The sequence below is a fragment of the Crocuta crocuta genome, unplaced genomic scaffold, assembly GCF_008692635.1.
Source record: "Crocuta crocuta isolate KB4526 unplaced genomic scaffold, BGI_CrCroc_1.0 scaffold48, whole genome shotgun sequence".
Taxonomy (NCBI): Eukaryota; Metazoa; Chordata; class Mammalia; order Carnivora; family Hyaenidae; genus Crocuta; species Crocuta crocuta.
Window position 1 is genome coordinate 864302 of NW_027533089.1, and position 12860 is coordinate 877161.

The window sequence follows — 12860 nt, forward strand, 5'->3', positions numbered from 1 at the left end:
TATTGGTATTTTCGCATGTGAATTCAATTGGGATTTTACCATTTAAATGCTTGAGGTTATATTTTTTGACATCACTTTTCTTTTTAAAGTATGATAGTAAATTCTGTTGCACTGATCTTTTCCATGACTTAATATGAATGTTTTTCTTAAAACAGGATAAAGTCTTAAGAAGCTGACAGAAAAGCAAATATGAGAGAGAAAAGAGAAATTACTTGGGTAGTTGTTTGCTTGTTTCATGTTCACCAGTGGTTAATTCTTTTTATTCCTTCATGATTTATTTAAATGCTAAATATCATTAGGTTTATTGCTTTTATATCTTTGAGATTATATAATAAATTGGTATTGAAATTTATAACATTTATACATGTTGTACATGTTTGAGATTGATGAGACTTATTTTGCTTTTATTTTAAGAAAGCTAAGTTTTGTGTTTTTAGCAACAGATATGGCAGTGATATTTGGAAGAATGAAGGTATGCTTTCTTAATATATCACGTTGAGGTGTTTTATTACTGTATTTTAATGCTATCATGCCAGTTAAACAGTTATTTTAAAGCAAAATAATTTTTATCCATTTTTATCTTAAGTTCATTTAAAAATGAATTTGCTCTTTTCTACTTTGAGTTGTTGATAATGTATATTTAACATTCATTATGTTTTGATCAGTAGAGTTTGAGTGGAAAAACAATATATTGCTATAACAAAAAACTAGGAAATCTGGTTGGGTGATGCAAAAATACATAGCATTTCTTACCACTTTCAATATTGATTGCGTTACAGTGAAAAATTTTTTTGAAGAATCAGGTCACATATATTTTCCAATTCTAAATTACATTGATACTTCAATAATAATATAACCATCCTATGTTATACACTTATGAAATAAACTGATTAACCAAATTAGTAACTAGTTCTTATAATAATTTTGAACTATAGCCATTAATATGTCATTATATTTCAATTATGCATTTTAATAATTGATCTACAGATGTTCTCCCTGTACAATATAGTAAGCAATAGTATTTGCCAGTGAATAAAGAACATAAAGTGCGATATAGACATCAACCATTCGTGTCGCACTTTATTGCTTAATTTTCCATTAACAAATTTGTAACATTGCGCATTCATTATTCTATTTGGATCAATAGATATGTCAGTTTCTTTTATAAATTAACTCGTGCTTTTTCCAGCTTGTAATTGTGTATAGCTCATACCCTCTAAATAACATCTAAATCATTCTTAGGATTCAATTTTGTACGTGTTTGGCATATCATCATCATAGAGTGAAATTCATAATGTAGATAGATTTAAATATAGTAAAAATATTGTCAAACTTTAATTCTGTTTGAACCTACACAATACCATTTACGTAGAAGAGTAACTGATATTAAAATTATGATGTTTGGGGATTTTCTCAAGTGAGATTATCCTATTATCTTTACAAGAAATTAAATGTGAAATATATATATGGTTATTTCTTAATGTATTATGTAAACTATAGTATCTTATACGTAGTAGGCAATTGTCATTCTTTTTTTAAAGGATGAACAAAGAAAATAAAGCAAAGGAAAGAGAGTATTTTATAGATATTTAAAAACCAATCAACTTCCCCAAATATATTACCATAATAGTTTTTGCACTTAATATTTATCATATATTCTAGTTCTCATAGGTGCACATATATTTACCAATGCCACCATATTTCTAATAAGTTAAATAAGAATAGATTATGACATTTCTAGAAGACCCTTCCTTCTCACTACAGTTTATGCTACGCTACTCACATATCCAAGCTGAAATCATTCCATCAGTGCATGTCTTTTTGCGTATACTCATCTACTTTATTAAAACTAGTTCTCTCTGTTTTTAAGGCACCCCCAAATTCCATAGTAAGAAAAGAGGACCATCTCCAAACATAGGTTATAAAGCTTCACGTACACTAGCAAAGTGCTAAGTATACTCAATACCATGACTAAGGGGATGTTGTTTAGAAAAAGAAATAAGAACAGAAGGAGTGATTCTTTATACTGACTCCTGAAAGACTCTAAGAAAAAGATATGCTTTAGTGCCTAAGAAGGTGAGAATATTAATTCTTCCATTATTCCATAATTACTAGTCTGGTTTATCGTCATTTTGAAAGAGTTTAAAAAGAGGAGAGGCTTATGGAGGTTAGAAAATCTTTTCTCCTACCAGAAAAAGAAAAACATCATGAAGTTAATGTATATTAATATATTTTTGAATAACATGCTTCATTTGAGATGCATTAAACTGTGTATGTTAAAAATCAGCCCTTTATGTCTTTGTTTATTGTCTTATGTTTTTAAAATTAATTATAGATGCACACGATTTTGAAAAGTCCACTTAAGTTTAAAACTCTACAGCATAAAATAGACTATCAAGTCTTTTTTTTTTAATGTTTTACTTCCAGCTGGCAGCTAGTAGTTATATAAATTTAATATTTTTTATTTCAACATGAGTGATCATAACTACCGAAAAATTAGTCATTGAATATTTAGTCACCATTAATGTCTTTTTAATATGTATGTAAATCCAGTATGTAATCATTTTATTTACTTAATAATGTAAATAACATTTACATTACTTTTCCTAGAAATAGTTGGCATTATATCTTAACTGCAGAGGCATTAAGAAACATGTTCAGTGTTGTATATATGCATTTTTCTATTCTACCAAATTTTATACAAATTCAGTTAGACTAAAGCTTTGTTTAAGTTCTTCAAATATATATTCATTGATAATAAAGCTATTACTGATTAGATAAAGTTATGAATCCATTTCAGTTCATCTAATCAAATTAGTGTGTATACAGTCATAGAGAACACTAAAGACATGTCTGTGTTTATATTTCAATATGACCTTCAGTTGAACCATCTAGAAAAGTTGACTCTAGTGAGGGTATTTCATCAAGGACCAGATGTATAATGTTGCCAGGAGATCAGTTTTGGACATGTCTCATTATATGTCTGTGAAATTTGCACTCATTTCCATTGCTATCGTGAATAGAACTAATTAGAAGGCACACTGATCACAATTTTCTGAAAGACATATAGTCAACAGTTACTTTTCTGGCAGATTAAAAAGGATTTTCTGGCAATTTTGAAATGCCAAGAAATCCAGTTGGGATATAATTGGAATTTTTTTAGAATATAATACTGGGGGAAACCCAAATAGGTTGCCTTTAGCTTATACATATTAGAGACACGGCTTGGTAAGTTTGCTGCTTAATATTTATGTATGTATTACCTTAGTGTATTTACAATTATTTTGCTTAAAACCAATGATTAATATATGTTTCACAATAACTATATTCTTGTTTATGACTTAAAGTTTTGATAGAGATTTTTATTTGGCTTTGAAGGTGAACACATTATTTTCCTTATCATTCAGTGTGTATGACTGTCTTATACTTCCCTCTATTAAATATACCTCACTCCAACTAAATTACTTTAATACAGATGAGTCTAGTATAAAATATTGTATTTCAATTTGAGTTTAGTTTAAGTAGTTTATGATGTCTAATGCTTTTTTGATAGAGGGAAAAAAACCAGAGTTTTTAAAAAGTGAAATAGTGTGTTTATTAGAATCAGATCTAACTTTGATTCTTTTAATGTTTTGCAAGTATTCTATGCTCATTTTGATGTTAAGTTTACAGCAAATTAGAGATTTCTAAAGAAATTTTAGATTTTATTTTTCTAGTTCTAGTATTCGGTATAGACTCATCTTATGTTCCTTACATTTCCTTTTCCTCCTTTCCACTCTCTGACTTATAACTTAAACATCCTTTCATGCTTGAAAAGACTATTCTCCATATATAAAAATTTAAGCATGTAGTTTAATGAGAAAAAAAAACACCCATTGGAATTATACTAATATTCTTTTAGAGGAGCCTTGTATAACAATTTTTACAAATAAAAATTAACAAGTACATTTAACAACTGTGACCAAGAACATAATTGCTATGTTCTAAATAAGTAATTGACTTAAAATTTTGAATATTAATTAATTAAGTTTTAATTAATATTCACAATTTTTAGTTTCCTCACAATCCTAATCACTGTTCCGCTCTTAGAAAATCAGCTTTGTTGCTCTTATGTTATTATACTCTGTACACTGACAGTATAATACTTCTTGTAATATAAAATAACATTTAAATATTTGTCTCTTAACCTTTACCCAAGTAAAAGTTAAGATGATTACCACTCTATTATTAGTATTACCTGCAACTAACAAAATCGCCTGATATTTTTTTCCTTTGCGACGTAGTATGCTCCTGAGGATATTCTGGAATATGACTATGAGTATGGGGAAGCAGAGTATAAAGAGGCTGAATTTGTAACTGAGAGACCCACTGTAGCTGAGGAGACAATAGCACAAACCGAGGTAAAAACAAAGTAGCACCTGTGTGCATGGTGTCCTGGTGTTTGTCATTCTGGGGTTTCTTATGTCTGCTATTCCTCAAACTCATCGTAAGCCTTTCATCCACCTGATTTCTATGATCCAATAACTGTGATTTTTATTTGACAGTAGCTGTCCCGAAGGAATGATGCTCATTTTGCTTTGCTTATCCTTCCTTTCATCCATGCTCTGCATTTCCCTTTTCACTGTATTTATGTTTTCCATTCCATCTTTCACCACGTTTTACAGAAAAAGAAATCCAATTTCAAAAAGAAGACGAAGACAGTGGCCACTAACTCAAAGGAAAAGTCCAAAAAGTTTACACCCCCTAAATCTGAAAAATTTGCGTCCAAGAAGAAGAAAAGTTATCAAGCAACAGCAAAAGCCAAACTAGGGGTAAAGGTAGCAAAGAAAAAGCAATCAAGATCTCTCCTAGATAAGCTGGAAGATCTCTGATGATGAGTCATTGTCCTAACCCAACTAGATACATCCTCATTTGGCTAATACGAAAACTCAGTTTCATCATATTTTTCCTAAATTTAGGATTACCTTACATTCTTAGAATTGTTTTTCTTTTGAATTTACCATTAGGCAAATATTGTTGATGATTTTCAAGAATACAGCTATGGAACAGAGGAAAGTTACCAGACAGAAGCTCCTAGGCATGTATCTGGAACAAATGAGGTAAGCTCATTGACACTATTAAATCACAGTCCAGATCTTCTAAGCGTGTAATTTTTGTAAACGTACTTCACTCTGGAAGAATATAACTTGGGAGAAGTTCCATCTTTTTATCCCTTTACTGAGGAAGGAGAACCAATAACATCGGTTCACTGTTACTAAATTAGTCCATTCAGGTTTTGCATGACTCTTTGCCTCATGCAGACGCAAATTGATTCTACTGGATTGGCTGCTATCATTTTCTTGATTCCTCCTGGAATAGAGCAAGCTTCTCAACATGTTGTGATGAAGGGTATTCACAACATGATTTTTCTGTGAGGAGAAGATTCCTCCACAGAGAAAATTGTATCATGAAATGATACAATTAAAGTTTATCTCATCTGACCAATAATCATGCATTTTTATGACAGCAAACTTCTTTTCGTAATAGCATTTATTTATTTTTTAAAAGGTACTTATTTATTTTGAGTGAGAGAGAGAGCACAAACAGGGAATGGGCAGAGGGAGAGGGAGAGAAAGAGAATTCCAAGCAGGCTCTGCACTATCAGCACAGAGCCAGACACGGGACTCGAACTCACAAACTGTGAGATGGTGACCCAAGTTGAAATCCAGGGTTGGACGCTTAACTGACTAAGCCACCCAGGAACCCCGACAGCAAACTTCTTGAGAAAATGTAGTCTTAACAGATTTTAATAGCTATTTATATTTTCATACTTGTTAGGAGAATGATGTTAATTATGATTAAAATAATGTGTCTTAACCTTTTCATTCTTTTCTATGAAAATGTTTAAGCACATATAGGTAGAAATGGAATAATCTTTAGATTATGCATATATTATTTCATATTATGCATACATTCATAATATTCATAATATATTTATATTATTTGTAATATTATTCATAATATATTCATATTATGCATATATTTGTATCATGAACAATGACTGAACAATTCAGTTGAGCTTTGTGAAACACCTGTCATACCAGGTATGAAGAATAGATGAGTGATTTAGCTATAAGAAGATTTATATAACATGTGTACCAGTGAGCTAAATAAACCCAGTAGTGCGTGACATGCAAACACATACTTCAGGAAAATAACATGTTAGGATGAGAACAGATTTTAAGTTTCATCTGGTCCAAACTAATCATTTTCCAGAAATGGATATCTTGATTCAATGGATATTTATCTGACCAAATTCAACTAGCTTTTTAGTTCAGAGATATAAAATAGCAATATTTGGTTTTTGGATAACATTCCCCTATAGATAGTGCATCCTCCTTGGCTAAGAATACAAAAATATTATGGTTACTGGACATTTTAACAGGTTAACTACTGCTAAATTAATCATTTAGTTGTAGTTTTATTCACATGATTTTGTGTATTACTACTTATTTATTCAGTACTATTCTGTCATCTAGATTCACTATGTCTTAGAAATCAAGTAACTTAAAAATAAAAAATCCAAAATAGCAAGATAAATTATTTAATTTGAACCTCATAAAAAATCATTATATGGCTAAAAATAATAAATATTATTCATATTTATGCTATTAATAAAGAATTACTTATGTGAAAAAGATCATTATACTAGGTTTATTTTTCCATCTTTGAGGGAGTTTTATTGATATAAAATTCCCTTGTAAGTGCATTTTTATTCTCTACCCTTTATGAGATTATGCAGTGATATATTAAATTTCATTTTTTGAATTTTGAGGACTATAATTTTTATTTTATATGCTTTAGAACTCTTTGGTGATATAATACTTCCTTATATACTACAAACTATAATATTGCGATAAGTCTTGATATTGACATTAATATTTTATTTTTGTGATTGAGAGTCAAATTTACATGGTTTTCTGGTAGTAGTTATATTTCCTAATGATGGTCTGTGAGATTTGAAAATTAAGCAAAGCTTTAACTGTGCATATTTCATTATTCAAATCTTAAACCATAAAGCAAATATACAATTGAGTCACAAATTTTTTTCAATGGAACAAGCAAATACACATGTTGAGTCCATGTGAATATTTGCAGTTTATTGGGAAAAGTCTTTTGAAAGCAATATTCCCTTGTACATACCAATGTACAAAAATATTTCTTTCAATGATACTGAATGGCTATCCTTTTCAGCCTTCAGACTTGCTTGAGTAGTATTTAAATTGCTTCTCGTCACATTCCATCAAACTGTAATTGCAAATGCTTACCTTGCTTTACTAACAGTAAACTTCATGTTCTTCAACTTCTTGCAACTTAAATTAATAGCCAAATCCAGTTGAAGAAGTATTTACTGAAGAATATCTAACTGGAGAGGATTATGATTCCCAGAGGAAAAATTCTGAGGATACACTATATGAAAACAAAGGAATAGACGGCAGGGACTCTGACCTTCTAGTAGATGGAGATTTAGGCGAATATGATTTTTATGAATATAAAGAATATGAAGATAAACCAACAAGCCCCACTAATGAAGAGTTTGGTCCCGGTGTTCCAGCAGAAACAGATATCACAGAAACAAGCGTAAGTCAGTATTACGCTCTGTGTCATTGTATGTCTTATGTTTGGAATATTTTCACATTTATCTTGATGTTTTTTCAGGTCTAAAATACAAGTTGTGTTTTCTTTAAATCATAGATATTTATCACTACTAGGACACCTTGATAGATTCTTCCTTATGGGAAACTATAGCACTTGTATCTCTGCCTCCACTACCAGAGTCTTCATTTGAAAGTATAATCTTGAATAGAATTGTATCCAAATTGTCTTGTCGTTGATGAGATTAAAATAGTTATTATTATTAGGGATAGTAAGTCTAATTTCTGAATTTTAGATTATTTTTTAATTTTTAAAAATATTTTCTGGTGATGTTCAGTAAAGGTATCATATTTGTTATTACTTTTTTTTTTTCCTTTGACCCCTTTCACCCATTTATTCCACCCCTCATTCCCACGTTTACTTTGTTAAATTCAGTTTGGTTATGCTTTCTGCTTAATGCCTTGGATGATAATTGAGGTCTATAGATGATGTCCTTAACTTTCTATAATATGTCCTTAAGAAACTATTGTTAATCTCATTGAAGACATGTATTAGTGTTTATTATGCTTTCCTTTTTATATTTTTAGTATCTAAACTCTTAATAGGTTTCTATTTTTAAAAACACATTTTAATAGGTTGTTTTTAAATGCACTTAGATGATTAAATATCCTTTAAAAAAAAACTTAAGTGGCTTTATTTACTTAAAGACAGGCTGCTTGAATTTTTAATCCAACAGATAAATGGCCATGGTGCATATGGAGAAAAAGGACAGAAAGGAGAACCAGCAGTGGTTGAACCTGTAAGTACTAATGTGAATACATTGTAAAGGTTGGTAGCAATTATTTAATTTATATTATGAGCCATCATCACCTTAAATTACTATATATGTTTACATATTATCATTAAAAATTCTGATGTCTAAATATTTAAAATTTGCCACAAAGAAGTGAATTAGTGAGGTCATTTCTGACAAGTAACCTTTCGATCAACCAAAAAATATAGATACATGAATTTGGAATTTGAAGGTAGCTGAAATTTGTCTGGTCTAATTCTCTCATTTTACACAACTAAGAAACCTGAGACCTAGAGAGTTTAAATAACTTTGCCGAGGTTCAAATGTTGGTGGTTGAGATATAACTAGACATTAGCCTTTCTATCTTCCTTCAGTTTCTCTAACTTGGCATTATCAGAAATATATTATTTGACCCAGATACTTGTTTGTTTCATATCCAGATAACATCATGTAACAATATGAAAATAGTCTTTTTAAAATTCTTCACTTTCTTCCATTGAAGAAAAGGTATAATTCATTCCAAAAGTGATTTTAAAATTCATGTTAATGTTCTCACTACTCAAGATATTGGTAAAAAGCAATCCTACTGGAAAGCAATTTTACTATTGTTGTCCCTAATCAGTAACTCAAAAAAATTGTCACATTAGAACTAAAGATAATATGCTTAACTGTTTGCCTCAAGATCATGAAAATCATTTCAGAAATTGCAAGGATATTCAAATTGAAAGACTGGGCAGAGAGAAAGATACAGATTGAAAAGATATGGCTATAAGGAGATAACTGGCTATCTACTGTATTACTCCAAAATCTGATAAATCATGCCATATATTCACCAATGAATTTTAAAATATTTTTCAGAATTAATTTGCCCTTATTACAAAAATTTACAATCATGTTTTTTAAATGATAAAACAATTTCCAGAAGTAGAAGCAAAAACTTTGTGGAATGAGTTTCGTATCCTGAGATAGTACTGTATTCTCCTATTTATTTAGCCTTATCTCATGTTTATCCCCAATTCTTTTGCTTGGATTTTTTCTCATTTCCCTGGTTGAAAGTGCTTAGGTGCCACTAAGTAACTTACAGTGCCACCTAACTTCCATTCTTTCATTTATGCGGTAAATATTTATTAAATCCTGGCTTTGTGCCAGGCATTATTCTGGGTGCTTAGGAGAACTTGGTCAAATGTCTTTGCTTTGGGAGTACTTAGCATATTTTCCTTTTAATATTACTTTTCTGAATATTTATTCCTTTTCTAATTAGTTCACAGACTCTCTGAGGACAAGGTCTATATTTTCTATCATTTTAACTCCCTCCCTTCCCCATGGAAAACTATTTATACTTGGCTTTATATGGTAGAAATAGAGAATTTACTTTTTGAAATTCAATTATATACTTCATTAAAGCTTCTTAGATGAGAGGTTACGGGTTTTATTTCACTAGAAATGAATCTGTATCTTGTTTTATTATAGGGCATGCTTATTGAAGGACCACCAGGGCCTGCAGGACCTGCGGTATGTAAATGTGTTGAGATTATTTTCATCTTGATTTCTTAAATAATCAGATATAAATTTTCTTTTACGTTATTGAATTATAGAGGCACACATTTTTTCGGAGGGCCTGGTGGCCTTGAATTGCTTTCTGATTTGGCTGTCCAAATGTTATTCTTTTGAGAGAAGTGGCATTATATTTTGTTCATTTTTTTTTTTTTTTGCTTAAATATCTCTGCATCCTTTAACCTCATTTTCAATTTTCTATCTGAAAGTTATGATAGTGAAAAAATTATAGTTTCTGTTAAAGTGGTAAAGATATACCTCAATAGATGGAGTTGAGAATTCTAAGTAGACAGTTGCAGCCTCATCTGTACTTCTGAATGAAGTGATTATTAGGTTCCATTGTCACTTCCTAGTAAGGCTGATGTTGCTCAGTGTGTCTTTATTCTCAGATAGTTGTACTGATCTGACAGAAATCTCTGTCTTTTGTGGAATTAATTAAATTCCTGTCATCTGAAATAAATATGTTATGCTGACGCCTTTAAATACTTCTTATCCAGAAAATATAAAATACCTCTAGGCTAAATGATTTCTACATTTCAACTTTGCTATCACATTTTTGAGGTCTAATTGTCTGAATATACCATGTCCTCATTAAGAACTAGGAACCAACTTCTACTTTAGTGATTTTATATTGGCGTGGTCTCCTTTCCTGTTTTTCCTTGGAATATTTACTTCTACCTTGAGAGCAGCTTCATAGAGGAAGAGTTAAGCTAGCTGCAGAGTGGTTCCTATCTGTTGTCTTTTCATAGGAAGATAAATAGGGCAATTGATTGGAAGACCAGTGTATGTTTATGAAATATAAAATGAGCTCTTCTTTGATTTTGGTAGGATGGATATGCCTGAATGATAATGATATCAGGAATCTGACACAGATCATGGTTTATTTCTCTGTAGGGTCTTATGGGTCCCCCAGGTCTACAAGGCCCCACTGGTCCCCCTGGTGACCCTGGAGAGAGGGTAAGTGAAGGCACTCTTTTTATGACAAAAGAATATAACATAGATGAAAAGAATTAAAATATATTCCACAAGCTAAACATGTTGTCCTTTTCATGAGAGAGAAGGAAGTTTGTGAATTCAATGTTCACCATTTGTTTAAATTTTCTAACTCTAATTTTAGAAGCGAGGATAAAGAATGAGCACTTATCTATGTTATAATTAATAGGAAAAGCTTTTATTTTCAATAAATTGCAATGTTGAGATAAACCTGTTACATTAGATTCAGTTCTTTAATCTGAATTGAGACCTGTGTTCCATAAATTCTGGTGAGTACTTAGCTGGATTCTGATAGACTGAGTTAATAAGCCTGAATTCCAATTTGAAGAGCGTGTCCTGGACAACATGGTGAAATAGACCATTTGCATTAAGTCTGTCCAAACTCTTCTTGTAAAATCCCTTCCCTTTTTTTCCTCCATCCTTGAATAGCCAGTAACTTCATATGTGATTAAAATCCTGGAAAACTGAGGCAATGAAAAACAACCCTTTCTAGGAATACTTACAAAAGGAGATTAACCTAGAAGAGGGGACTAGTGCAAATTGCTTAATGTAGACTAATTTTATTAAAGGTTTTATTCTGTTTCTAATAAATTTATTTTAATTTATTTATTAATTTTGCTGATTTACATTCCTAGGGTCCCCCAGGACGTCCTGGCTTACCAGGGGCTGATGGTCTACCTGGTCCTCCTGGGACCATGTTAATGTTACCGGTATATGTTTGGTTCTTTTTTTTTTTATGCTGTAAAGATGACTTAATCATCTTATTGCTTAAAAACACTGTTGAACTGTATTACAGAGCAATTAACTAAAAACCGTTGTATGAAGTAGAGATATTTGAAATCAAGCAGCCTTTGGAAATCATAGAAAATTTTATTAAAACAAAATTCTGGTAAATATCAATCTCTGTGTTAGAACAAAGGTTTCATTATTTGCTTATTTTATTATTTTTTTTTAACTTTGAGACAGAGAGGGTGCAATGATGGAGGGGTAGAGACAGAGGGAGAGAGAAAATCCCATGAGGGGCAGAGAGAGGGAGAAGAGAGAGAGAGAAAGAAGTGTGGGGCTCAAGCTCACCATAAGCAGGGCTCCAGCTAACCCAATGTGGGACTCGAGATCTGTGAGATCATGACCGGAGGCTAAGTCAGATGCTTACCCAACTGAGCTACCCAGGCTCCCTTCATTATTTGATTAGACTTTGACAACAAAGCTTATAGGTGGTTCTTAGTATTTCCAGTCATGTGCTTTGTCCTGAGTCATGTGATTAACATGCATTTCATGTTTACTTAACATAATATTAGTGTGCTATTTATTACCATAGACACAATAGCTGATACTTTTTAAAGAAGGTATATCTACAGGGTCATTATTCATTGCTCAAAATTGTTTGATCATAAGGTTGCTTTTTACAATTGCCCTTGTTCTCTGGGGGAAAAATGTGGTTTATTTGTTTAAATGTAATAAAATTTCAAGTAATAATCATGTAGAGTAAGAAATTGACTCATGCTGCATTTTGAATTAAAATTAAGAAAGATTTAGAATTTTAGAATTTTATGGAAGGCTACAGGGAGGGTGAATTTCCTATTATAATTATTTGAGAAAATGTAAACAAAATGAATATATCTCAAGGAAAATTATCTCTGTGTTCATATAGAACCCAAAAGTTTTGCTCAACAAAGTAGCAATTGCTCTATAAACACCAATGAACTGAATACACTTGGAATTTTTACAAATGACTGAATAGAAATGGGTAGCATTTGTGCAGGTAAAATGTATAGTGACTTATTCCATAATTTTCAAAGATTATGGAATAGAAAATTGGAAGTCTCAGGGCATCTGGGTGGATCAATAGTTTAAGCATCCAGGTTTAGCTCAGGTCATTATCTCA

At 31.2% G+C, this 12860-nt stretch overlaps 1 protein-coding gene across 1 annotated transcript in view; it reads left to right on the forward strand.

The window, feature by feature from the left end:
• Window positions 1-12860, forward strand: part of COL11A1 (collagen type XI alpha 1 chain) — a 210683-nt gene that overhangs the window by 67030 nt on the left and 130793 nt on the right. Inside the window, exons 6-12 of the mRNA XM_077746071.1 lie at window positions 4284-4400; window positions 5007-5099; window positions 7366-7620; window positions 8372-8434; window positions 9899-9940; window positions 10877-10939; window positions 11611-11685. Of these exons, the coding sequence (XP_077602197.1) occupies window positions 4284-4400; window positions 5007-5099; window positions 7366-7620; window positions 8372-8434; window positions 9899-9940; window positions 10877-10939; window positions 11611-11685 (708 nt within the window). The remainder of the gene's footprint in view (window positions 1-4283; window positions 4401-5006; window positions 5100-7365; window positions 7621-8371; window positions 8435-9898; window positions 9941-10876; window positions 10940-11610; window positions 11686-12860) is intronic.